This window comes from Oryctolagus cuniculus, chromosome X, assembly GCF_051225735.1.
Source record: "Oryctolagus cuniculus isolate XC-2025 breed Fujian yellow rabbit chromosome X, ASM5122573v1, whole genome shotgun sequence".
Lineage (NCBI taxonomy): Eukaryota > Metazoa > Chordata > Mammalia > Lagomorpha > Leporidae > Oryctolagus > Oryctolagus cuniculus.
In genome coordinates this window covers 27,111,556-27,135,347 of record NC_142888.1, presented here as the reverse complement: position 1 = coordinate 27,135,347, position 23,792 = coordinate 27,111,556, and the positions used below count along the sequence as shown (strand labels likewise).

General features: G+C 37.0%; 1 protein-coding gene and 1 non-coding gene across 17 annotated transcripts in view; both read left to right on the top strand.

Annotated features, from left to right (window-relative positions):
- The window catches only part of CASK (calcium/calmodulin dependent serine protein kinase), a 366,640-nt gene that overhangs the window by 70,567 nt on the left and 272,281 nt on the right, over positions 1-23,792 (top strand). For 9 of the 16 annotated variants that reach the window (XM_089324399.1, XM_089324403.1, XM_089324402.1 and 6 more), the window contains exon 2: positions 588-700. In XM_089324399.1, coding sequence (XP_089180525.1) covers positions 588-700 — 113 coding nt within the window. Of the gene's footprint in view, positions 1-587; positions 719-23,792 lie in introns of all 16 variants that reach the window. The other 7 variants (XM_089324397.1, XM_089324390.1, XM_089324401.1 and 4 more) reach the window with 1 other exon arrangement.
- LOC127485017 (U6 spliceosomal RNA) lies at positions 13,602-13,705 on the top strand. The gene has a single exon (XR_016228570.1). It is a non-coding gene; the product is annotated as a U6 spliceosomal RNA (small nuclear RNA).

Genomic DNA, 23,792 nt, shown 5'->3' with positions numbered 1-23,792 from the left:
TTCAAAACATTACTGTGAGAATGAATGCAATAGTCCTGGTAAAAATAAGGGGTATGGGACCTGGAGAAAAGTAGGCAATTTCAAGAGATATTTGAGATAAACTCCTCAGGACTTGTTATTGAAGATTAGCTAAGTGGTTGGTAAGATGAGAGGGAGATGTCCAGAATGATTTCAGTCTCTAGTTCAAAAGAATAAAGTTCTATACACTGCTACTTTATAGACTTTATTTATTTTGTTTAAGATGTTCATAATCTGTATAGAGTTTTACAATGATTATTTGCTTTGAATATAAAAATACCAATCAGTTTTTCAAGATGATTTTGAATTGCAAATTTAATTATTTAGCTTCTGTGTTTCTGGTTTAATAATATTTTAAAATATGAATCACCTCATGAATTGTAGAAAAGTAAGTTCAAAAGTACATTATTTAAATTTTATTTTGAAAACTGTATTCCATCAGGAGTTCACAATAGAATGGCTTGGTTATGTAGTGTAGCTATAGTAGATAATTAAGCACAGTAAGATGTTGATGGGAAGTAGGAATGTAAGAAAAATCAATGAATTAAAATTGACTTTTTGTTTTTTAGGGGTCCCTTCAGTGTCGTACGACGATGTATCAACAGAGAAACTGGGCAACAATTTGCTGTAAAAATTGTTGACGTAGCTAAGTTCACATCAAGTCCAGGGTTAAGTACAGAAGGTAAGAGATGGATTTCAAGTAAGTTATTTGATGTCTGGCTTTATTCCACCTCCCAAATCCATTTATCAACCTAACCTTCATCTGGGGGTGGGGATGCAGAGGGTGTGATATAGAGGGAAGTGGGTGGAGACAGTTTAAATTGTTTCTAGTTAGTCAGAATTCTAGAACCTAGTATTTGAAAGAGTAATTTACAGAGTTATAATGTCAAGTAGGATTTGTGGGTTTTTTTGACTATGAAGAAATTGAAATATAGACGTAACAGTGTTTAGGGTCTAATTTTGAGTTCTGTGGTGTGTGGGACATGGGATGGGAAGGGAAGGAGAGGAAATAATGGAAGTGTGGTAATTGCAGATTCAGCAGGATTTAAGACCCCTCCAAGTGCATATCTTACTATGTCTAGAATTATAATCTAGTAGAACTAAATCATATATGATATATGTGTGAAAATTTGAAAGATTAGTACTACTGGGACTTAAAGATTTTTGTTTCAATATAGTTTTAATGATTTTTGTGACTTTTAAAATTTACTTTATGTGAGTGAAGTTGAACATCTTTTCATTTGACTATTGCTTATTAGCCCTTGCCTGTTTTCCTGCTGGTTGATGGTCTTTTTACTTTTTTTCGAACTCTTTATTTTAGTAGAGCCATTAAATCCTTAACTATAAATTAAACATATTATCTCAAAAATAGAATATTAAGTTACAAATGATTGTTTCAAGATAATATTTATATGTATGTATAAAAGGGATGTAAGCATTTTAAATTGTTTAGTTTTTTAAGGTATAATTTCATACAACACAGTTCATATACTTCAAATGGTGGAACTGATTTTTAACTGTTTCATCTAGAATATCTTTTAGACTTTTCCACAGTCCTTTCCTTTTTAATCCCAAGAGCAATACAGTTAATGGTTTAGACTGGGGAATGTAAGGCCTGTTTATATTTATATTCTCTCTGGTTATCTTATTTTGGGAAGTAGAAACTCTTATAATTTGAGCTCCAGGTTAATCTGCTCCTGTAGATCTTTTTTCATGATCATTATTTTTAAATACTTTTGTAACCCTTTGAAGTATTATTATCCATATAATGATTGTAGAAGATTCTTAGAAGTTGCTATTCACAAAGAATCACTAACTAATTTGTTTCTAGTTCTTTAATCTTTAAATCTTATGGTAAAATTAGAGACTTTGTATTTTATGGTTTCATATTCTGGAACTAGCTATTACTGCTTTGGAATATAAATTGCTTTTTAAAATTAACAAAATATAAAATTTACTTTTTTTAAAGACTTTATTTGTTTACTTGAAAGTCAGAGTTACAGGGAGGCAGAGGCAGAGAGAGAGAGAGAGAGAGGTCTTCCACCTGCTGATTCACTCCCCAGATGGCCGCAACGGCCGGAACTGTGCCGATCCAAAGCCAGGAGCCAGGAGCTTCTTCCAGGTCTCCTACACGGGTGTAGGGGCCCAAGAACTTGGGCCATCTTCTACTGCTCTTCCAGGCCATAGCAGAGAGCTGGGCCAGAAGAGGAGCAGCTGTGACTTGAACCCATGCCCGTGCTGGATGCTGGCACTTCAGGCAGTGGCTTCACCTGCTACACCACAGCACCCGCCCATAAAATTTACTTTTAAGCATATTTTATGACTATATGATGATGTTTATTTAAACTTTTAACTGCTTTTAAGTTTTTTTCTAAGTTCTTTTATTATTAATTTGAGAGGTAGAGTTACAGACAGAGGGAGAGACAGAGAAAGGTCTTCCATCTGCTGGTTCACTCCTCAAATGGCCACAATGGCTGGAGCTGTGCTGATGCAAAGCCAGGAGCCAGGAGCTTCTTCTGGGTCTCCCACATGTGTTCAGGAGCCCAAGGACTTAGGCCATCTTCCACTGCTTTCCCACGAGCATTAGCAGGGAGCTGGACAGGGAGAGGAGCAGCTGGGATACGAACCAGTGCCCATATGGGATGCTGTCGCTGCAGGCGAAAGCTTAGCCTACTATGCCACAGCACCAGCCCCAACTGCCTTTAAGTTTAAAATACTGTATTTGAATTTTATACCTATATTTTCTAATAAACAAAAAGCTTCATGAATGTGGAGATAATTTCACATAAACCAAATTCATTGAACGTACGGATGTGTTGAGCCTTTATTTCCCCCGGAATGTTCTAATACTGCTTATAAACTTAGTAAGATTCCAATTTATAATTAAGTCTAAATTAGTTACTCAATTACCTATATTAAATTGGAGTAATATAGGCCAGATTCTCTTGGGCATTGTTACAAATAATAAAATAAATACTCATATCTTATTCCTTAACCCAAAATTATTAGTACCAGAGATTTGATTTAGCTCATGATACCTATTCCTAAATCTCTCCAAGCTAAATACGCTTTGGGGGAGATAATTAATCACCTTTTTGTTTGCCTGTGGTTATTTATTGACAGATTTCTTTAGGCAGATCTCTGGATCTATAGACCCAGAATGTGAGTCTGAACCTGTGTTCATTTGCACCTAATCAGGAAGTTAGACTCTAAACTTGGAGAGGGAGCTTGGCACACAGTTAGTATCCCTGTTTTAAGTCCTATCTTTACTTAAGATAATGACTGGGAGCCTATCACTGAAGTTATAGCTTTGACTATATAAATCCTTTCAAGTCCTATTCTGAAGAGAAGGCCAAGGCATTCCATTGATCCTTCATACTCTCAAACCATTTTGAATGTGATAGAATCCCATATTTTCATATCCATCCTGTATGATAGGGCCACAGCCTATAGAAATTAAATTATATCTAGTTGCGTTTTTAATACTACTCATGATGTTATCTGATTCTGATCAAAGTTCAGTGTTATTCAAGTAAAAATATGCAATTGGCCCTTTAATTTTATGGCACATAGTTTTTCCATCTTCAGCCCAATGACTCACTAAAGTTAACCAGAAACAGAATCAAAACTTCATCTGTACCACCTCCACCTTTTTTTTTTTGTGGTGGAGTTCCCATAACCTGTATTGCTCATCTTCACACTAGATTAATTTATTCTAACTAGGACAAATTTTATTATAAGATGTATGATATATGGAATACATAGAAATCTATTTCATTATATACAGTCTCTTTGAACAAGGCTTCTCCCCACCACCTGCTGCCAAAACCAACCACTTTCAGCTCTTTTCTAGTAACTATGGGCAAAAAAACAAATCACCTGTGCTCTTCCAATCCATTTATAAATTGTTAGAGTTCAAAAGTGCCCTCACTCATGGCTAAGCATAGAAAGAGATGCTGTATTAGGAAGAAATTGATTTTGAGATACTGTATTAGGAGGCAACAGTTTTGAGGTGAAATACAGCACAGTAAAAAGTAGTCAATATGTTCAAATAAAAATATTTAGAAATATCTATATTTACTATTACATTCTCTACTAAAATAAGCCAGTCTCTGAAGCTAATTTAAAATCTATTTTATTCTTTATTCTTTCATTTTCTATTTCATTTTACTATTTTATTTTTCACTTTGTGGTTTATTTGATATCTCTCATTACTTCAATATTTAGTTCAATTTATTCAGATATATTATTGAGTGAAATAAGTTTCATAAAGCATCACTTGGAAACTTACCATATATTATTTATTTGGATAGATAATTGTAATATAGGACAAATTTTTTTTTAAAAAAAGTGGCTATCCTTAAGGGACTTACATTTTAATAGTTCCCAATGATTATTTATAGGATTTTTTAAAATTATTTATTTGTTTTGAAAGCCAGAGTTACAGAGAGGCACAGGCAGAGAGAGACGGAGATCAGTCAATCGCTCTTCCATTCTCTGGTTCACTCCCCAAATGGCTGCAATGGCCAGGGCTGGGCAAGGCCTAACCCAGGAGCCAGGAGCTTCTTCTGGGTCTCCCACATGATTCCGGGGGTCCAAGGACTAGGGCCATCTGCTGCTGCTTTCCCAGGTGCATCATCAAGGAGCTGGATTAGAAGTAGAGCAGCTGGGACTCTAACCAGCAACCATATGGCACTGCAGGGGGGCAGCTTTACCTGCTACACCACAGCATGGGCCCCAATAGAATGGTTTTTATTTATTTACTTGAAAGAGTTACACAGAGAGAGGAGAGGCAGAGAGAGAGAGAGACAGAGAGAGAGAGACAGAGAGAGGGAGGGAGGGAGGGAGGGGGAAGGGAGAGAGAGGGAGAGAGAGGTCTTCCATCTGCTGGTTCACTCCCCAGTTGGCCACAATGGCCGGAGCTACACCTATCTGAAGCCAGGATCCAGGAGCTTCTTCCAGGTCTCCCATGCAGGTGCAGGGGCCCAAGGACTTGGGCCATCTTCCATTGCTTTCTCAGGCCGTAGCAGAGAGCTAGATTGGAAATGGAGCAGCCAGGACTCAAACCGGCGCTCATATGGGATGCCGGCACTGCAGGCAGCGGCTTTACCCCCTATGCCACAGGGCCAGCCCCACACATACGTACTTTCTTAGGTTAACTGGCAAACTGCTCTCCCACCCATGGTTGTCCTTTTCCTCACACCCTCATCAGCACTTGATGATATCTGACTTTCTACATGCTACCATTTTTGCAGTGATTTCTGTTATGCTAATTTTTATTTCTCTATTAGCAGAGTTGAAAATCTCAGTAGATTCAAGCTCCCCTCTCTGTAAATCACTCTCCATAGCCTATGTAGTAAATCTTCTCCCATTTATTAATCTTCACAGTTTTGCACATAACAATTATATTCCCCTAATCTCTCAGCCTTCTGCTAATTTTGGTTATTCCTGGCTTCTTTGTGTTGTTGATTCCAGATTCAAAGCCAGGAGCAGAGTGTTGTTGCCTAGTGGGCAGGGAAAGGAAGGATCTGATCCCATTTAGTTTCCATAGTAGGAAGTTGAGCCCTGCCTCCCACCAAGAGGAAGGTGGTTAACCTGCTGGCCAGGATGTTAAACTCCTGCGCTTCAGCACCAGCCCCCACTATGTGTTTAACACTTTAAATTCTCATTGCTTCACTCAAGAGGAGGTATTCTAATTATTTGAATGTCTGTTTGCTATTTTTGCCATCAAAGTCAAAATTATTTTGTTCAATATGAAGTTTTTGAATTGCAGGGTACTGAATATCCAATAATATCCTGAAATTATAAACAAGAGTACTTCAAAAAGTTCGTGGAAAGTTGAATTAAGAGATTCAGATTAAGTTTATAAGCTTACAGGTTTATTTTAGTGCAGAAAGTGTTTTAAATCCATGCATAGTTTTTTCATAATACACATTTTCCATGGACATTTTGAAAACCCTTTGTATGTGTTCATTTTCCTTGAGAGTCCACAGCTTTTATTAGATTTGTATAATGGCATATTATTCTTAACATCTCAGAATCTCTTCTATCACATGTATGAAAAAGTGTAATTGATGCTTATAAATATGAGATGAATAAGAACTTTCTATCAAATGAAATCTGGGTAAATTTATATTAGGATATTACTTTTGATTGGAAGATATTTTTTCATACTTACATATGAGTAGCTTCCATTAATGAAATTCCTAGATTATTATCTTGATCTTTTAATTAATACATTTTTTGTCTCTTACTCTGCTGAGCCACTAATTAAATTAGACTTTGTGCTTTAAAGATAGGTATCAAAAATTAATTCAAATTATTATACGGAAATTAAAGGAAGGTAAGATGGATAGAACTAGAAACTGAATTGTCAGAGTTCTGAGTTATTTCTTTTGCTTAAAGTTTTTTTTTAATTAATTAATTAATTTACTTGTAAGTCAAAGTTACACAGAGGGGAAGAAACAGAGAGGTCTTCCATCTGCAGGTTCACTCCCAAAATGGACACAATGGCTGGTGCTGGGCCAGGCTGAAGCCAGAAGCCCGGAGCTTCATCCAGGTCTCCCATGTGGGTTCATGGGCCCAAGTACTTGGGCCATTCTCCATTGTTTTCCCAGGCACATTAGCAGAAAGCTGGATCAGAAGTGGAGCAGCTGCTTCTCAAACCAGCAGCCATATGGGATGCCAGCATCACAGGCAGTGGCTTTACCTGCTATTCCACAGTGCTGGCCCCTAAAGCTTATTTTTTTTTTTAATTATTTATCTCAGAGCTAGAGAGAGAGATGGCAGTCTCGTATGTTGGGTCACTCCCACAAATGCCCAAAATTGCTGGATCTGGGTCAGGTTGAAGGAAGGCAGGAGCTGGATATTCAATCCAGATCTCCCACGCGGATGGCAGGAACCCAATTACTTGAGCTTTCATCACTCCCTCCCTTGATCAGCATTAGCGGGAAGCTGGAATCAGGAGCTAGAGATAGGGATCAAACCCAGACACTCTCATATGGGATGCAGGAATCCTAACAAGCATTTTAATTGCTAGACCAAATGCCTTTCCCCTGAGTTCTTGATAGAACTCAGTTCTTCATTGCTTAATTGTAAGTTTCCAAAAATGACAGTTTTTATTTTAGAATATGATTAGTTTTCTTCTAGAAATGGTATAGATTCAGTTCCTATTTGCTTAGGCTCCAAGAATACCTGCTTGTAAAAGTCTCAGATAGCAGGTCATATCAGCAAATTGGAGGATTAAGGATTTATCACAGTTCTCAACACCATAAAAGGAAGGAGAAATCCAGGGAAAATGTCAAAATCCACTTTTTCAGAAGTCTGGAAATTGACAAGAGTCTTGCAGCCATCCAGGAAGAATTTATTCAAAAAATGGCTGACTCTTGTTAAGAATTGTGAACTTCAGAACACTGTAACTTGCCCCATTGCTTTCCCCTCTCTGTGGTTCCCATGGTAACCTTGAAAACAAACAGTTCACAGTCATGATGAAAACCAGCAGCCTGGCAGGCATAAGAGGAGGCAGAACAGGGATGGAACTCCTTCAAAACCTTATTCTCAGTATATTGTCATTTTGACTTGTCTGGTAGTTCCCTGGAAAAGTTCCCTGTAGTTCCCTTGCAAGGCTGATGTTACTTGGCCGATGGGGGAAATTCTTTTTTTTTTTTTAACTGCAGCAGTATTTGCTGAAAATTTTAGAGCTGGTTGCTTAACTTCATTGCTGCCTGAGGTATAAGATAATAGTTGGGGCAAACACAAAGCTAACCTAAAGCTTAAAAAGAAAAGCTGATGAATGAAATGTCTGCAGAGACTTTGAAAAATCTACAACATATTTCTGGGAACCAGGAAAACCAGGGCTGTGTAACATGCTCTGGAAAGATACTGAGAAGACCTTAAGCATTCACCTGTGGCTGACTTTCAGCCTGTGAAGCAGAAATCGAATAGTTAGACATGTCTGCTCCTTGACTGGGCATTAAAGGTGTGCTTTGTCCTTCTGCAAAACTCTTGAGCAGACTGTTAACCAATCAGAGTCTTCAGTGGCCACACACAACAAAGAATACAGACTTTACAGAATTTCTTTCCCCCCCAAAACACTAAATAAACAACAAGAACAACTATAAACAACAACAACAAACCCTGGAGAAAGAGATTCTGCTTTTTAGAATTGATGTGTATAATATATTGTTTAAAAAATTCAGCTTTCCTTTTTAAAAAAATTTTATTTATTTATTTGACAGGTAGAGTTACAGACAGTGAGAGGGAGAGACAGAGAGAGAGGACTTCCATCCATTGGTTCACTCCCCAGGTGGTCGCAACGGCCGGAGCTGCACCGATCCGAAGCTAAGAGCCAGGAGCCAAGAGCCAAGAGCCAGGAGCTTCCTCCATGTCTCCCCCATGGCTGCAGGGGCCCAAGTACTTGGGCCATCTTTTACTGCTTTCCCAGGCCACAGCAGAGAGCTGGATCAGAAGAGGAGCAGCCAGAACTAGAACTGGCGCCCATATGGGATGCTGGTGCCGCAGGCAGAGGATTAACCTACTGCGCCACAGAGCCGGCCCAGCTTTCTTTTCTTTCTTTCTTTTTTTTTAAATCCTCCAGCTCCTGATTCCAGGTTCCTACTGATGCAGACCCTGGGAGGTAGCAGTGATGGTTCAAGTAGTTGGGTTCCTGCCACCCACATGGGATACCTAGGTTGAGGTCACAGCTCTTGGCTTCTGCCCTCACCATTATGGGTATCTGGGAAGTAAACCAGCAGATAGGAACTCTCTGTCTCAGTCAGCTTGCCTGTCTCTCTGCCTCTCAAATAATTTAATTAAAAATTGAATCAAAAAATAAAAGCTATAAAAATGTAAATCTGTGTTGATGGGCATATTATGTCTAAAGATATACTTGGCATGAAAACAGCATAAGAGAGGAAATGGAGCTATGTAGAATCAAAATGTAAACTATTGAAATTAACATAAACTTACATTAATCTGAACTGAATAGCTATAAATTCAGATGCTAATTGTCATCACTAAATCAGACAGTAGGAAAATTACTTTAAAAATCTATAGTTAATTAAGGGCACGCATTTGGTGCACCGCTAGGGACACCTGTACCCAATATCAGAGTCCTTGGGTTTGAGTCCTTCCAATATAACTTCCTGGTAATGCATACCCTGTGAGGCAGCAGATGATGGCTCAAGTAGTTGGATTTCTGCCACCCATGTGGAAGACCTGGCACCTGACTTCAGCCTTGCCCATTTCCAGCTGTTGCAAGCATTTGGGGAGTGAAGGAGTAGGTGAAATATATATATCTCTCTTGATCTCTATGCCTTTCAAATAAATACATAAAATTCTTGGCTCCTGGCTTTGGCTTGACCCAGCCTGAATTAATGACAAGGGAATTACCATGGTACACTAGACTATCTATTTAAACAAAAGAAGGTATTAATACATGGGAAAAAAGACACCTAGAAAACAAATAGCAAAATTTCAAATATAAATTCTATCTTATCAGTAATTATATTAAATAAGTGGATTAAATCTTTTTTAAAGATTTTATTTGTTTGAAAGGCAGAGTTACAGGGATGGAGAGAGGGAAGGAAGGAGGGAAGGGGGGAGAGAGAAAGAGAGAGATCAGTCTTCCATCCACTGGTTCACTCCCTAAATGGCCACAATGGCTGGGACTGAGCAAGGCTGAAGCCAGGAGCCAGGAGCTTCTTCTAGGTCTCCCAAATGGGTGCAGGGATCCAAGGATCTGGGCCATCTTCTGCTGTTTTCCCAGGCACATTAGCAGGGAACTGGATTAGAAGTGGAGCAGCCGGGACAAGAACTGGTGCCCATATGGGATGCAGGCATCACAGGCAGCAGCTGAACTCACTACACTACAATGCCAGCCCCCTGAATTGAACACATTAATTACAAGATTGAAATTGGCAGAATGGATGAAAACCATGGCCCAATTATATGTTGTCTATAAGAGACTTTTAATTAAAAAGCACGTGTAAGTTTGAAATAAATATATAGGAATAGTTATATCATGCAGTCATCAATAGAGATCTGAAGTAGCTGTGGTATCATCAGATTAAACAAATATAAGGGATTGACATTGCAGGTAAAGCACCACTTGCAATGCTGGTACCCCAAATAGGTTTATGTCCCAGCTTTTTTACTTCTGGTCCAGCTCCCTGCTAATGCAAAAGCTCCCAGCTAATGGCCTGAGAAAAACAGTGAAAGATGGCCCAAGTGTTTGGACCCCTGCCACCCATGTGGGATACCCAGGTGAAGCTCCTGGCTTCAGCCTGGCTCAATTCTGGCTGTTATAGTCATTTGGGAAGTGAACCAACAGATATGAGATCTTTCACTCCTTCTCTTTCTGTAACTCTGACTTTCAAAGTATTTTTTAAAAAAATAGAAATTTTTGCTAGAGATAAATAAAACATTTTACAGTGATAAAAGTTCACTTCCTGAAGAATATATAGTAATTATAAACATATATGCCCTTAACAACAAAATATATGAAATAAAAACAAAACTGGAAAAATGGTTCAGCAATATTGTTTGGAGACTTCAGTACTCAACTTTCAATAATGGATTCAGCAATTAGAAGATAAACAAAGAAAGGGACATAAGAGGATTGGCATTATGGTGCAGTGGGTTAAGCCACTGCTTTGGTTGCCCTTACCCCTTATTGGGTTGCCTGGGATAGAGTCCCACCTCTGCTTTTTATCCAGCATGCTGCTAATGCATATCCTGGGGAGGCAGCAGAAGATGACTCAAGTACTTGGGTCCCTGCCAGCTCCATGGAAGACTTGGATGGAATTCCTGGCTATTGGCTTCGGCCTAGTCCTGCCCCTACTCTCTCTTGTAGGCATTTGAGAAGTGAACCAGCAGATAGGTGAACTCTGCCCCTTTCTACCTTTGAAACAAACAAACTTTTAAGAAAGAAAGGGAAGGGAAACTTCCCTTCCAATTAGATCTAACAAACACCTGCAGAATATTCCACTCAAAAATATGAAACTACACATTCTTAAGTGTGCATAGAATATTATCCAAGATAGACTGTGTGTTAGCCCATCAAATATGTGTCAGTCAATTTAAAAGCATTGAAATTATTCAAAGTGTCTTCTCTGGCCTAAGTGAAATGAAATTATGAATCAATAATACAAGGAAGTTTGGGAGATTCACAAATGTGTGGCAGTTAAACAATATAATACTAAATAGCTTAGGGGTCAAAGAAGAAATCACAGGAAAATTAGAAGATAATTTGAGGTTAATAAATACAAAAATAGAACATTAATGAAATGCAGAAAAGGCAATGATTAGAAGTAAATTTATTATAAATGCATATATTGAAAAATAAGAGCTTACAACAGTAACAACCTTCTGCTTTAAGAAACAAGCGAACAACTCAAAGCAAGCAGAAAGAAGGAATAGATTATAGAATAAGTAAATTAAATAGAGAATAGAAAAATAATAGAGAAAATTAATGAAACCAAGAGTTGGTTCTTTGAAGATTAAAAAAAGTGACCTTTGGCCGGCACCCTGGCTCACTAGGCTAATCCTCTGCCTGCAGCATTGGCACCCCGGGTTCTAGTCCTGGTTGGGGTGCTGGGTACTAGTCCTGGTTGCCCCTCTTCCAGTCCAGCTCTCTGCTGTGGCCCGGGAGTGCAGTGGAGGATGGCCCAAGTGCTTGGGCCCTGCACCCCATGGGAGACCAGGAGGAAGCACCTGGCTCCTGGCTTCGGATCAGTGCAGCGTGCCGGCCGTAGTGGCCATTTGTGGAGGTGAACCAACGGAAGGAAGACCTTTCTCTCTGTCTCTCTCTCTCTCACTCTCTAACTCTGCCTGCAAAGATATATATATATAAAAAAGTGACCTTTATCTAGAGTGATCAGTAAAAAAAGGGATTACTCTAATTGATAACATCAGGAACAAAAGAGGACATAAAGAGGACATTACTACTCACATAAATATAAAAGCAATTTTAAGATAATACTTGTAATTGTGTGATAACAAATTAGTTAAGATGAAATGAACTGGTTCCTACAAGGCAAACTAATAAAACAGATTCAAGAAGAAATAGAAGATCTGAAAGACCTATGATTAAAAAAGGAGATTTACTGTAAAATTGAAAATTCCTTGTAAAGAAATTTTGGCTCATATAGCTTCACTGAAGAATTCAGCTTTATGCTTATAGAAATAATATCAATCCTTCATAAATTTTTCTTGAAAACAGAAGGTACTCTTCCCAGCTTATTGTATGAGGCCAGCAATACCCTGAAACCAAAACCAAAGACACAAGAAAAGACCCATTATCCCTTATGAATATATAAACACATATCGTCATGAAGTTCTAGTACCCAAATACAACAATTTAGAAAATTTTTTATATTTCTCAAAAAGTTAAGACTGTAGTTATCATATGACCAAGCTATTTTACTCCTAGGCATACAGCAAAGAGAAATAAAGCATGTCTGTATAAAACCTAGTATATGAATGTTTATAACAGCATAATTCAAATAGCCAGATGGTAGAACTCAAGTATCTGTCACCTGGTGAATGGCCGAACAAAATGTGGTACATATGGTGGAATGTTATTCAGTCACAAAAGTGAATAACATACTGATATGATCTTTGAATATGTGGTGCTAAGTAGAAGAAGTTAGTCACATATATTATCAGACATGGGGTTTTAGAGTTGGAAGGAATATATAAATGAAGCTCATATATGCCTATGGTATGTACATTTGTTAACATTTGTAATTTTTTCTGTCAGACTCTGGAGAGTACAACCATCTTCTTAGTGACAGGAATGTTACTCAAACCTGAGATTCCTGGATTGGGGCTGCATTCTTTCTAGTTCTCTTCGATTAAACATTATCTAAATAACTTCATGTAGAACCATTCCCTCTAAATATCAGGAATATTCCATAGGCTTTTTGGTTCTCAGTAAATTAAGATATCACAGTAATATATTTTTCTGATTGCAGATCACTTTGTAAATTAGGCAGTTTGTTAACTTAAAGGAGCCTATTTAATAATGAAGTCCCAGTGACCATCTAAGTGGTCAAAGGAATTTGCTTTCTAAATAGACAGATCCTTTTATGTACCTTTAAAGATTTTAGATACTGATTTCATTAATAAGTAAGTCCTTGTGCAAGGACTCAAGCTCTATTCCACGCCTCCTCCCCGACTCATATAGTAAAATTTTGGGCAAGTCCCTTGGCCTTCTTGCATTCAGTGTGTCAGACTAGCCATAAAACTGTTAAGCATGACATCATTATAAACTAAATAGACTTGAAAATTAGTATGTGCTTTGATACATTAGGGAGTTATCCAAATACAATTCTAGTTTGTAAAAGAAGAATCAAGAAATTTTAATTATATTATAACAATTAAAATAATTCCAAAATATACAGGTTTTAGTAAGCTGAGTCATAAAAATGTTTCTGCATATTTGCATATTTTATTTGGGTAGAATAAGACTAAATGACAGAGGAAAAATACTGTTTTAGAGAATGCATGTTTCTTAAAACCATAGATTGTAGCAACTTAGCCAAAATAATTGCAGGGAATGAAAGGTTATTGAACACTTTTCAGCACTGATGTTGGCAGCACATATACTAAAATTATATTGATTCAGAGATTAGCATGGCCCCTGTGCAAGGATGACACACAAATTCATAAAATCTGCCATATTTTTCATAAGGAAAAACAAATTGTGTTTCCCAGGCCCTCCTTATACAATGCATACCATGTTTTAAAATGTACGTAACTACTATATGAAAAGCCTGAAAGAAGGAATTCAGTCTCCTTTAGGAACAAAACAGTTTTAATAGGGATTTTGGCCATTTAGACTTGTAACTCAGTAGATTATTGAAGATTATTTAAATTGACTTTATATTCATCCTTTCTCACTTATTTCCTTATTTCTAACTCTCCAGTTAATATGTACACTTTCTTCTCACTCGAGTTTTCTCCTGTGAGCTCAGGAATATTGACCTTTGGGGCTAGATTTGAATTAAACAGCAGGTTTGTTTTTCTGCAGCATTCCAGAAGAGACACCAGTAAAGAACTGCTCCACAGATGTTGACATCTTGTTCGAGGTTATCCCAAAAAAAGTCCTCTGGCATTTGCAATGTGCCTGAACGTTTTCTATTCTATTAAAACTTCTTTTTGCTGACGTCATCCAAGCCAGAAACAAATATAAGCAAGCAAGAAAACCCTTTGCAGCAGAGCAAGCTAATCACTCACTTTGCCATATTCTCTAAAAGAGTAAGCAAACGATAACCTGTAACTATTGCTCCTGTCCTGTGAACAATCAAATTCTGTTTTTTTGCCTTGTCAACAAACAAAATACAATATTTTGTCAAATTTAAGAAGTCCTAGCCATCAACATGACTGAAATTGTTTTTTCTACTTTATAGAAAAATGGAATGCATATGTAAATTTAAAGATTTAAATATTCTTCTAAATAGACTATATTCCATGTATGTTAAATTGGGGTCTGGGTCCATAGGAGAAGCAGTTGACTATGAGTTCCAGCTATAATCTAGGGATTTTAGGTATCTATTTTTGTCCTGATTTGTTTCTATGGATTTATGAATAAAGATTCTTAACCCTCTGAGAACCAGAAAAACTACAAAAAATTTAAAGCATGAGTTTTAACGTCAATAGAAGCTGTATGGCTACATTAATTTTAAGAAGACTGAAGCCAGTGTTTTCCATAGGAAAAAGAAAAAATAATAGAAGAGAAATAATTTGTATATCTTAAAAATATTCGATGGAAACATAAAAACACTAAAATAAGACTAAGCATATGAGAATGACACAGAATTATCAACTGATCATCAACAACCTGCCTCAGATAATTCTCCACAATATGAAAAGCAGACATCTAACCAGTTTCTTCCACAGAGACAGCTACCTTGTCCCCTGCAGGCCCCTCTCCTCAGCAGCTGAATGTATGCTGTTTATTCTGCTTCCACATGTTCACAGTTGCCCTTATTCCTAGGACCTTTGGCAGCTCCCTGAACTGGAAATGGCCACCAGAGATCCAAGTGCAAAGGACAAGCAGGACTCCAGTGGACTGATCTTTGACAAAATAGCAAAGTTGATCCAAAGAGAAAAATGTAGGTTTTTCAACAACCAGTGCTAGAATACCTGTACATCCACATTTTAAAAAATAAAATAAAAATGAATGTAGATATAGACCTTTGATTTTTCAGAAAAATTTACTCATGCTACATTTCCTCTACAAACAGGATTAAGGCAAGGTTGCCTACCTTCATGCAAAGTATTGCTGGACACTATAACAATAAGGCAGGAAGACAAAATATAAGCATGTAGATTGAAAAGGAAGAAATGAAGCCTGCCCTGTTTGCAGATGACATGACAGTCTGTATACAAAATCCCAAGGAATATACCAGAAAACTCCTAAAACCAGTGACTTCATCAAGGATGTGAAATGAATATACCAACTTCAATTGTATTTCTGTATACTAATGAAGAACAACTAGAAACCACAGTTAAAAACACTCACTTGGAATTGCCTATAAAGAAAAGCTTAGATATGAATCCCACAAAACATATACCAACCTTGCATCGTAAAACCTACAAAATGATTAAAGAAATCTAAGTTCTTATAAAAGGATAAATATACTCTGTTCATGGATTAGGAGACTCAATATAGTAAGGATATCATTCCTCCTTAAATTTATCTCTAGGTTTGACCCAGTTTCAATTAAAATTCCAGGGAGATTTTCTTGTAGATATAGAAACCGTATCCTAAAATATTTCTGGAAAGGAAAAAGAACAAGAATAGCTAAAACGATTTTGAGAAACCATAATGAAGTGGGAAGAATCATTCTACCCCCGTCATATATATATATATATATCTTGAGAGAGAGAGAGAGAGAGAGAGAGAGAGAGAGATCAATATAGCATGATACTGGAAGAAAGATAGACACATAGATTAGATTGTCCACACAAGTTCAGCCGGTTGATTTTTGACAAAGGTTGAAACTCATTTCAATGAAGAAAGAATGTTTTCCAACAAGTGATAGTGGAGCAATTGTACATCCCTAGGACAAAATATTCAACGTAAACCTCGTGTCCCATATTAAAATTTATTCAAAATATATCATAGAGTTAAATGTGAAACATAAAACCACATAACATTTGAAAGAAAATATTAGGTTCTAGAGCCAACTGAAGAATTCTTAGACATGACACCAAATGCACAATTCATAGATGAGAAAAGAGAGATGCTCTACAGTAAAGAAAGAAAGAATCCAATTGGACAGTGGGTAAAAAGTGTGAACATTTCCCCCCAAAAAGGAGTAGGCAAGTTCTAACTAAGTACATGAGAATTTATTCAACATCATTATCCATTAGGGAAATTAAAACCACAATGATACCACTACACACAGAATAGTTACCATAAAAAACGACAATACTATATTCTGGCAAGGATGCAGAGACACTAAATCTTTCATACATTGCTGGTGGGAAAATACAGTGTGCAGTTACTCTGCAAAATAGTTTAACAGTTTCTTTAAATGCTAAACATAAACTTGTCATACAACCCCATAATTGTAATCTCAGAGAAATGAAAATTTGTGTTCACACCAAGTCCTGTAATCAATTTTTCATAGTAGTTCTATTCATAATAGGTAGAATATGCAAGCCTTATCTTTTCATTTCATTTTCCATTAGCTTTTTGAAGTACCCTCATACTGTATGATTTCATTTATTTAAGTTTCAAAGTCATAAAATTATAAAACTGGAGAACAGATTAGTGATTTTCAGGTGTGGAGCACTTCAGTTTGAGTAAGGATTACAAGATAGATGGGATGTGACTGTTAAAGGGCATATGGGTCATTGTGGGGAACCTTTGTGAAACAGTCCTATATCTCTATTTTGGTAAAGACTACATGAATTTCTACATGGTAATGAAATTGAATAGCTCAACACACACACACACATACACACACACACACACAAGTGCTTTTAAAACAGGCAAAAGCAAAAAAAAGTGCCTGCTGGTTGAACCAATGTCAGTTCCCTGGTTTTGATTTTGTACTACAGTCACATGAGATATTACCATTAGGGAGAAACTGGGTTAAGGTACACAAAATATCTTTGTACTATTTTTGCAACTTTCTGCTAATTTACAGTTATTTTAAAATTAAATTATTTTAGGAAATTTCTTTGTGATCCATGTGATCTTCCACAAAAGAGATAATTAGCCCACACATACTTGGGAGTATAGGTAAAAAAAAATACACTTCAACTACAGGTTTTGGTTTCCAGATAATCCAAATTGTTCTGCAGAGGCAAACCCTGATTGATGTAACTGATACCATCATCAAACACTGGCACTTGCTTTCCTCAGGAAACATGAATATTTAATATATTTCATTTACATAGGGAATTTATGTTCTCTTTGTGGAATAATTGCTGGTCTAGCTAATAAATCTCTATCTCCTTTTGCATACAGAAAGCATTTGCCAAAACCTTTTATTTGCAGTTGTGTTTTCTTAGTGTCATCATTCTTCCTCTATGGCCTATAATTGACATGGTTAGAAGTCATCTAGCGAATTCCAAGCTTTTAAGGCTTATATTTTTGTTTAATTTTTTCACAGAAATGCCATACAATATGATTCCCGAATGATTTGATCATCTGTTTCTAAGTCCTGATTACAGATTAGTATCTCAAATTATAATTTACAAGTTCCATACTTGAAGTGAAAAGACCCATTCTTTCAAACATTAATGTGTTCACCTTTATGTACCATATCATATTCATGCAAAATGTTAAATTTATTTTACTTATGGGTTATCAGAAAATATTGAGCATTGGTGTTTATTATAATTCTTTTTTGAGATTTATTTACTTATGCATTTATTTTAAGAGTAACAGAGAGGGAGAGAGAGTAATCTTCGGTCTGCTGGTTCACTCCACAAATGACCAAAACAACCAGGTCTCTCTTATGGGTGGCAGGTGCTCAGGTACTTGGGCCATCATCCACTGCCTTCGCAGGCACTTTAGTAGGAAGCTGGATCTGAAGTGGAGCAGCCACGACTGGAACTGGCACTCCACTCTGCTATAGAATGCCCATGTCTTAAGCAGTGGCTTTTCTGTTGTTAAAAAAATAAATAAATAAACCAATAAAAGATTTTGTATTTCTTGGGAAGTTTGAGCAAAACTGTTGGAGATCGGCTTCCAACTATTGGAATAACTTCGAACAAAGCCCTTCCTTTTCTCAGTTCCTGATCCGAGTACTCATTTAATTACTTTAGGACCTGCTGACAATAGATTCTTAAAGTGGATTTTCCCAATTTTTTTTTATTGTTGTTGTTTATTTTTAAAACAAACATTCCTTATATAGAAAATCACATATTTCTGTAGATTGTTGACAAATTTTGAGTGCTCTTCTGGCAAACAGCCTTGGTGGTGCATCTTTGGCTGTTTTCCTAATGATGGGCTTTAGCATAGGAGGAATGTATTGAATCTTTTCAGGGAAAAAAGTCAACTTTAAAACAAATTACGACTATTTTGAATGATTAGTTTTTCTTTATTGTCGCAAGTGTTTCTGGATATCTAAACTAAGGAACAAAGTTTGCCAATATGAAGTTTACCATCTTACTGATTCTCTGTCAGAAACTGCTGAGGAATCTCTCTAGCTGATGCAATTTATAGTGACATCCTTGATATCCATTATCAGGGTAACAAAACGGCGGCCATTGGAGGGTGAACCAACGGCAAAGGAAGACTTTTCTCTCTGTGTCTCTCTCTCACTGTCCACTCTGCCTGTCAAAAAAAAAAAAAAAAAAACCTGATTTGTTTCATTTTTCTTTATTTATTTTGCCTTTCAGAAACTGCAGCGAAGGGTTAGTACAACTTACCTGCTTCTGAAAGCCTGTGACTGTTAACTAAAGTGACTCAACTTGTTTAATATAATTCTAGATATAAACATGGCTTGATATTACATTTAATATGTTGGCCATAATCTGTAATATCAACACTATTTATAAATGTCTCTTAATCTGGATTTTCCATCTCATATAACTTAGTATGTTTAATGAAGGCTGTCATGTTTATATATTTGAGCTCTCAAAGCTTTTTGGCTTCTGAAGTCAGATTCATCTTAATATCATCTTAATGTCACATACAGGAAGTACAACAGTATGAAAAATATGAGATGAAAGACTGCTCATTCTTTATTTTCAAATAAAGCAGGTTATGTTTTTCTTCTCCACTGTATATGGAATTTGTTTCTTTTTAAAATCATTTTCTGTTCTCTTTTCCTATTTAAATAGCTGCCTCTTTTCTTTCAGATCTGTATTTTGTTAACCTTTCCATTAAGTGATTTAGAGAATTCCTCAAGAAGCCATTGAAATAGAAAATAGATGATAGCAGATATTTGAATGGATTGATAGATACATAACCCTTCATTATATGGAGGACAGTAGCTTAAAAAATGTATATACTAGGTATGAGAAGAATTTAGGAGTATAGTTGATATTAAAACTTAAGCCTGAAGAAACTGATGAGGAGCAGTTCTTGAGCATGTTGAATGGTTGAGTTACAATTAGCCTATACATGAGAATAGGTTTTATTATTGAGGTGGTTGTTCTACAAAAAATTTACATTTTATAATTAATGTCATAAAAACCAATTCTAACTCAGGAGGAGAGAATTTATTCAAAAAAATTATTGCAAGGGGAGAAAGGGAATATTGCAATAGGGAGTAGTGGTCTTGCTTTAATAGAGGGAACATCCTGCCCTAAGCTATATGAGCATATTAAGGGTTAGGCAAAAAACAAGCTTTCTTATAGGGGAAGAATAAACCAGGACAGAAAACCTATTGTGAGAAAGTGAGAAGACCTAGGGGGAAGGGGAGAAGCTTAACCAAAGTTTGGTTAGCAAGCATTTTGTTCCAATTGATTCATGGGAACAGGCAGTTCAGCCTACCATTTGTGAGGCAAAGAATGGGAATTTGGAGGGGTTGTGCCTGGCCTTATCATAGGTAATGGGGAGCCATCGTGAGTCTTATCTAGATCATATCCAGAAGGTCTTTCTTTGCAGTAAGCTGTTTTCCAGAGCACAAAGAATGGTAAGATCTTTTAACTGTAGCTGTTTTCCAGGCTCAGAGGGTTGAGGTAAAATTCAACAAATATTTTTATGTGAGGACTTTGGAGTGTTATTTATATTCGCTGTTATATCATTCCTAATTTACACAAGAATATTACTAGACCTATGTTTCTTTTGAAAAGAGTAGTTTATAATGTCAGTAAAATTTTACATATACAGGTTGGCCCTCTGTATTCATGGGTTCCACATCCCTGGATTCAACTAGCTGCAGATCTAAATTTTTAAATTGCATCTGTACTAAATATGTGCAGCCTTTTTTTTTTTTTGCCCTTGCCATTATTCCCTAAATGATACAGTATAACAGCTATTTATATAGCATTTACATTCTATTAAGTATTATCAGTAACCAGAGATGATTTAAAGTACTGAATACCTTTTAACTAGGTTCCGTGCTTAGTGATCTGAAGGGGAAACAAAGAAATGTAAGAGGCAGTCTACTCCCTGGAAATTTAAAGCATCTTTGAGATAGTACGGGAATTGTAGATTTCAAATGGTAAGCTGTGTTCAAAGCTGCCAAGAAATAGAGGTCGGATTTATGTTGATGGTTAGAAAAGAAAGGGGATGGGAAGAGAACTAACATTTGAGTTTTCACTCTGTAACAAGTGCTCTCCAGATAGTACAAGTGCTCCTAAGTGCTCACAAAGACTTCCACACACTACCTGGCACAGATAGTTTTCCAGAACCAATTTCCAAATTCTTATTCTTTCTAAAGTTGGTAAGAAAGGCTTAAGAAAATTCCTGTAATGGATATACAGGTCCTCCTTTCTCAGCCATTTTGACAGTTTTTTCTTCTCTCACTTTACAGTGGGGCTTCCTCTTACTCATCCAGAATCCTATTGTGATATATTACAAGATGTGTTACAAAATGTATAGAAACCTCCAGGATGCCAAACAAAGGGCCAGTTTGAAAACTGGTGTCAATGTTTAAAAACTGAATAACTCTGAAATACTAGGTAACACATACTTACTTTTTCAAGTCGATTGATTCTTGCTTTGCTTTGGACAGGATTAATGGAAGACCATATCAAATTGTTAGCTGATCCCTGAAAGTAATTGTTTATTAAATCATTATGAAATTCATGGCATATAATTCAAAAAACGATTGCCTTAACAAAACTCTGTCCAGGGTTTATTGTACATAACAGGTTTATTGAGATATAATTCACATGTCATAAAATTTACCCCTGTACAATTCAGTGGCTTTCAGAATTTGTTGTTCAGAGTTGTCCATCTGTCAACACTATCTATTTCTAGAACATTTTCTGTCCCCCAAAAAACTATTCCTTTTCACCCTTTATTTATCTCTTCCCCAGCTTCTGGCAACCACTAATCTACTTTTTATCTCTATGGATTTGCCTATTTTGTACATTCCATCTAAATGGAATTATACATTATGTGACCTTTGTGTCTGACTTTTTTTTAAAGATTTATTCATCTATTTGAAAGGCAAAGTTACGGAGAGGCAGAGGCAAAGGCAGAGAGAGAGAGAGAGTGCGAGAGCGAGAGCGAGCGAGCTTCCATCCACTGGTTCACTCCCCAGGTGACCATAACGGCTGAACCTGAGCCAGTCTGAACCCAGGAGCCCGGAGCTTCTTCCAGGTCTCTCACTTGGGTGTAGGGGCCCAAGCACTTGAGCCACACTCCCCTGTTTTCCCAGGTGCATTAGCAAGGAGCTGGATCAGAAGTGGAGCAGCTGGGACTCAAACCAGTGCCCATATGGGATGCCAGTGCTACAGGTGGTGGCTTTACCACTACACTACAGTGCTGGCTCCTGTGTCTGACTTTTTTTTTAAGATTTATTTATTTACTTGAGAGGCAGAGTTACAGAAAGGGAGAGGAAAGACAGAGAGAGGTCTCCCATGTGCTGATTCACTTCCCAAATGGCCTCAACAGCCAGAACTGGGCTGATCCAAAGCCAGGAACTAGTAACTTCTCAGTTTCCCTATACAAGCTGGTACAGGGGCCCAAGCACTTGGGCCATCTTCTACTGCTTTCACAAGCACCATCAGTAGGGAGCTGGATCAGAATTGAACCAGCCAGGATGCAAACCAGCACCCATATGGGATGCTGGCACTGCTGGTGGATGCTTAACCTACTATGCCACAGCGCTGGCCTGATGATTTCTTTAACTTACCATATTTTCAAGATTCATTCATGTTGTAGCATGTATATCAGTACTTCATTCTTTTTTGTATCTGAATATGCTATTATATACGGATACATAGCATTTTATATAACTTCATTAGTTGATACACATTTGGTTTTTATCAATTTTTAGCTGTTATGTATAATGCTACAATGAACATTCATGCAGAGTTAATCTTCATTATTCACAGTTTCTATTTACAAATTTGTCTACTCACTAATTGTATTTGTAACCTCCAATGTAATACTTATGGCAGTTTTGTGGTCACATTCATGTGTAAAATGGCAAAAAAAAAAACTGAATCACTCAACATGTGGTTTCCTAGCTAAAATCAAACTAGTCACCTTTTGCCTTCTTGTTTTGGCTAGCATACTGTAAATGAGTACCCTTCTCAAGGTCTATTCAGTGCCACATTTTTGTCCTTTCTGCTGTTTAAAATGGCCCTAAAGCATGGTGGCAAGCTGCTGTCTGGTGTTCTTAAGTGCAAGGCAGCTATGATGAGCCTTACAAAGAAAATATTTATGTTAGATAAGCTTCATTCAAGCATGAGTTGTGGGGCTGTTGGCCATGAGTTCAATGTTTTTGAGTCAACAATATGTAACATAAGTTATTATTAAACAGGTATACATAGAATATGGTTATGTATTTATCAGTTGACAAAAAATATTGTGACCAGTGATTCATAGGCATCTAGCCTTTTTTTCCCCTAGGAACAGTGGGCCAGTATTCACTTATTGAGTATTCTTGTTGAATTTGCAAAACATAATTGCCACAAATAGTGCAAATCAACTAAGTATGGTCTTGTGTGACATACATTTTCAGTTCTCTTGGGTATATACCTAGTAGAATTGCTGCGCCATATGATAACAGCTGCTAGTTTTTGTGAACAATATTTCTCCATGTTTACATCTGTAGAAATGAAAATAAGAATGGAACTTGTGCTGAGCTCCTACTTGTTCTACTAGGTGTCAAAAAATGAGGTCCTTGTTGGACAAGTGCAGGAACTGCCCTGGCTTCCACAAAGCCCATGACACATGGGCATCATTATCTTTTGTGACACCTCCATAAGCATAGCTTCCAAGGGCCCCTGAAGAGGTATGTCCAAGTAGAAAAGGATCACCACATTCAGGGAAGTCTGATGCTGTTCACTTAAAATTTTTCTAAAGTGGATTCCTTTCTCTGTTCATTACTCCTTTCTTTGTTCAGCTTTCCACCATCTGTCTCACTTTACTGTTGCCCAGTTCCTTCATGGCCAGTTAATGAAGTTGACTCAAGAGGATTGACTAAGCCTTATGTAGGAAGTTGATGAGCCTACAAGTGGGTTAAAGTTTAGTGTTTTTTAAGAAGCTGATATTGTTGCTTTGTAATACCTCAACTGTTACCTCTCTGGTAGCATGAATAATTGACTATATAATTAAAAATTTTTAGCAGTGTACCTCAAAGAGAGCAGTATCTATAGGGAGAAGCCGTTTTGTGCTTCTCTTT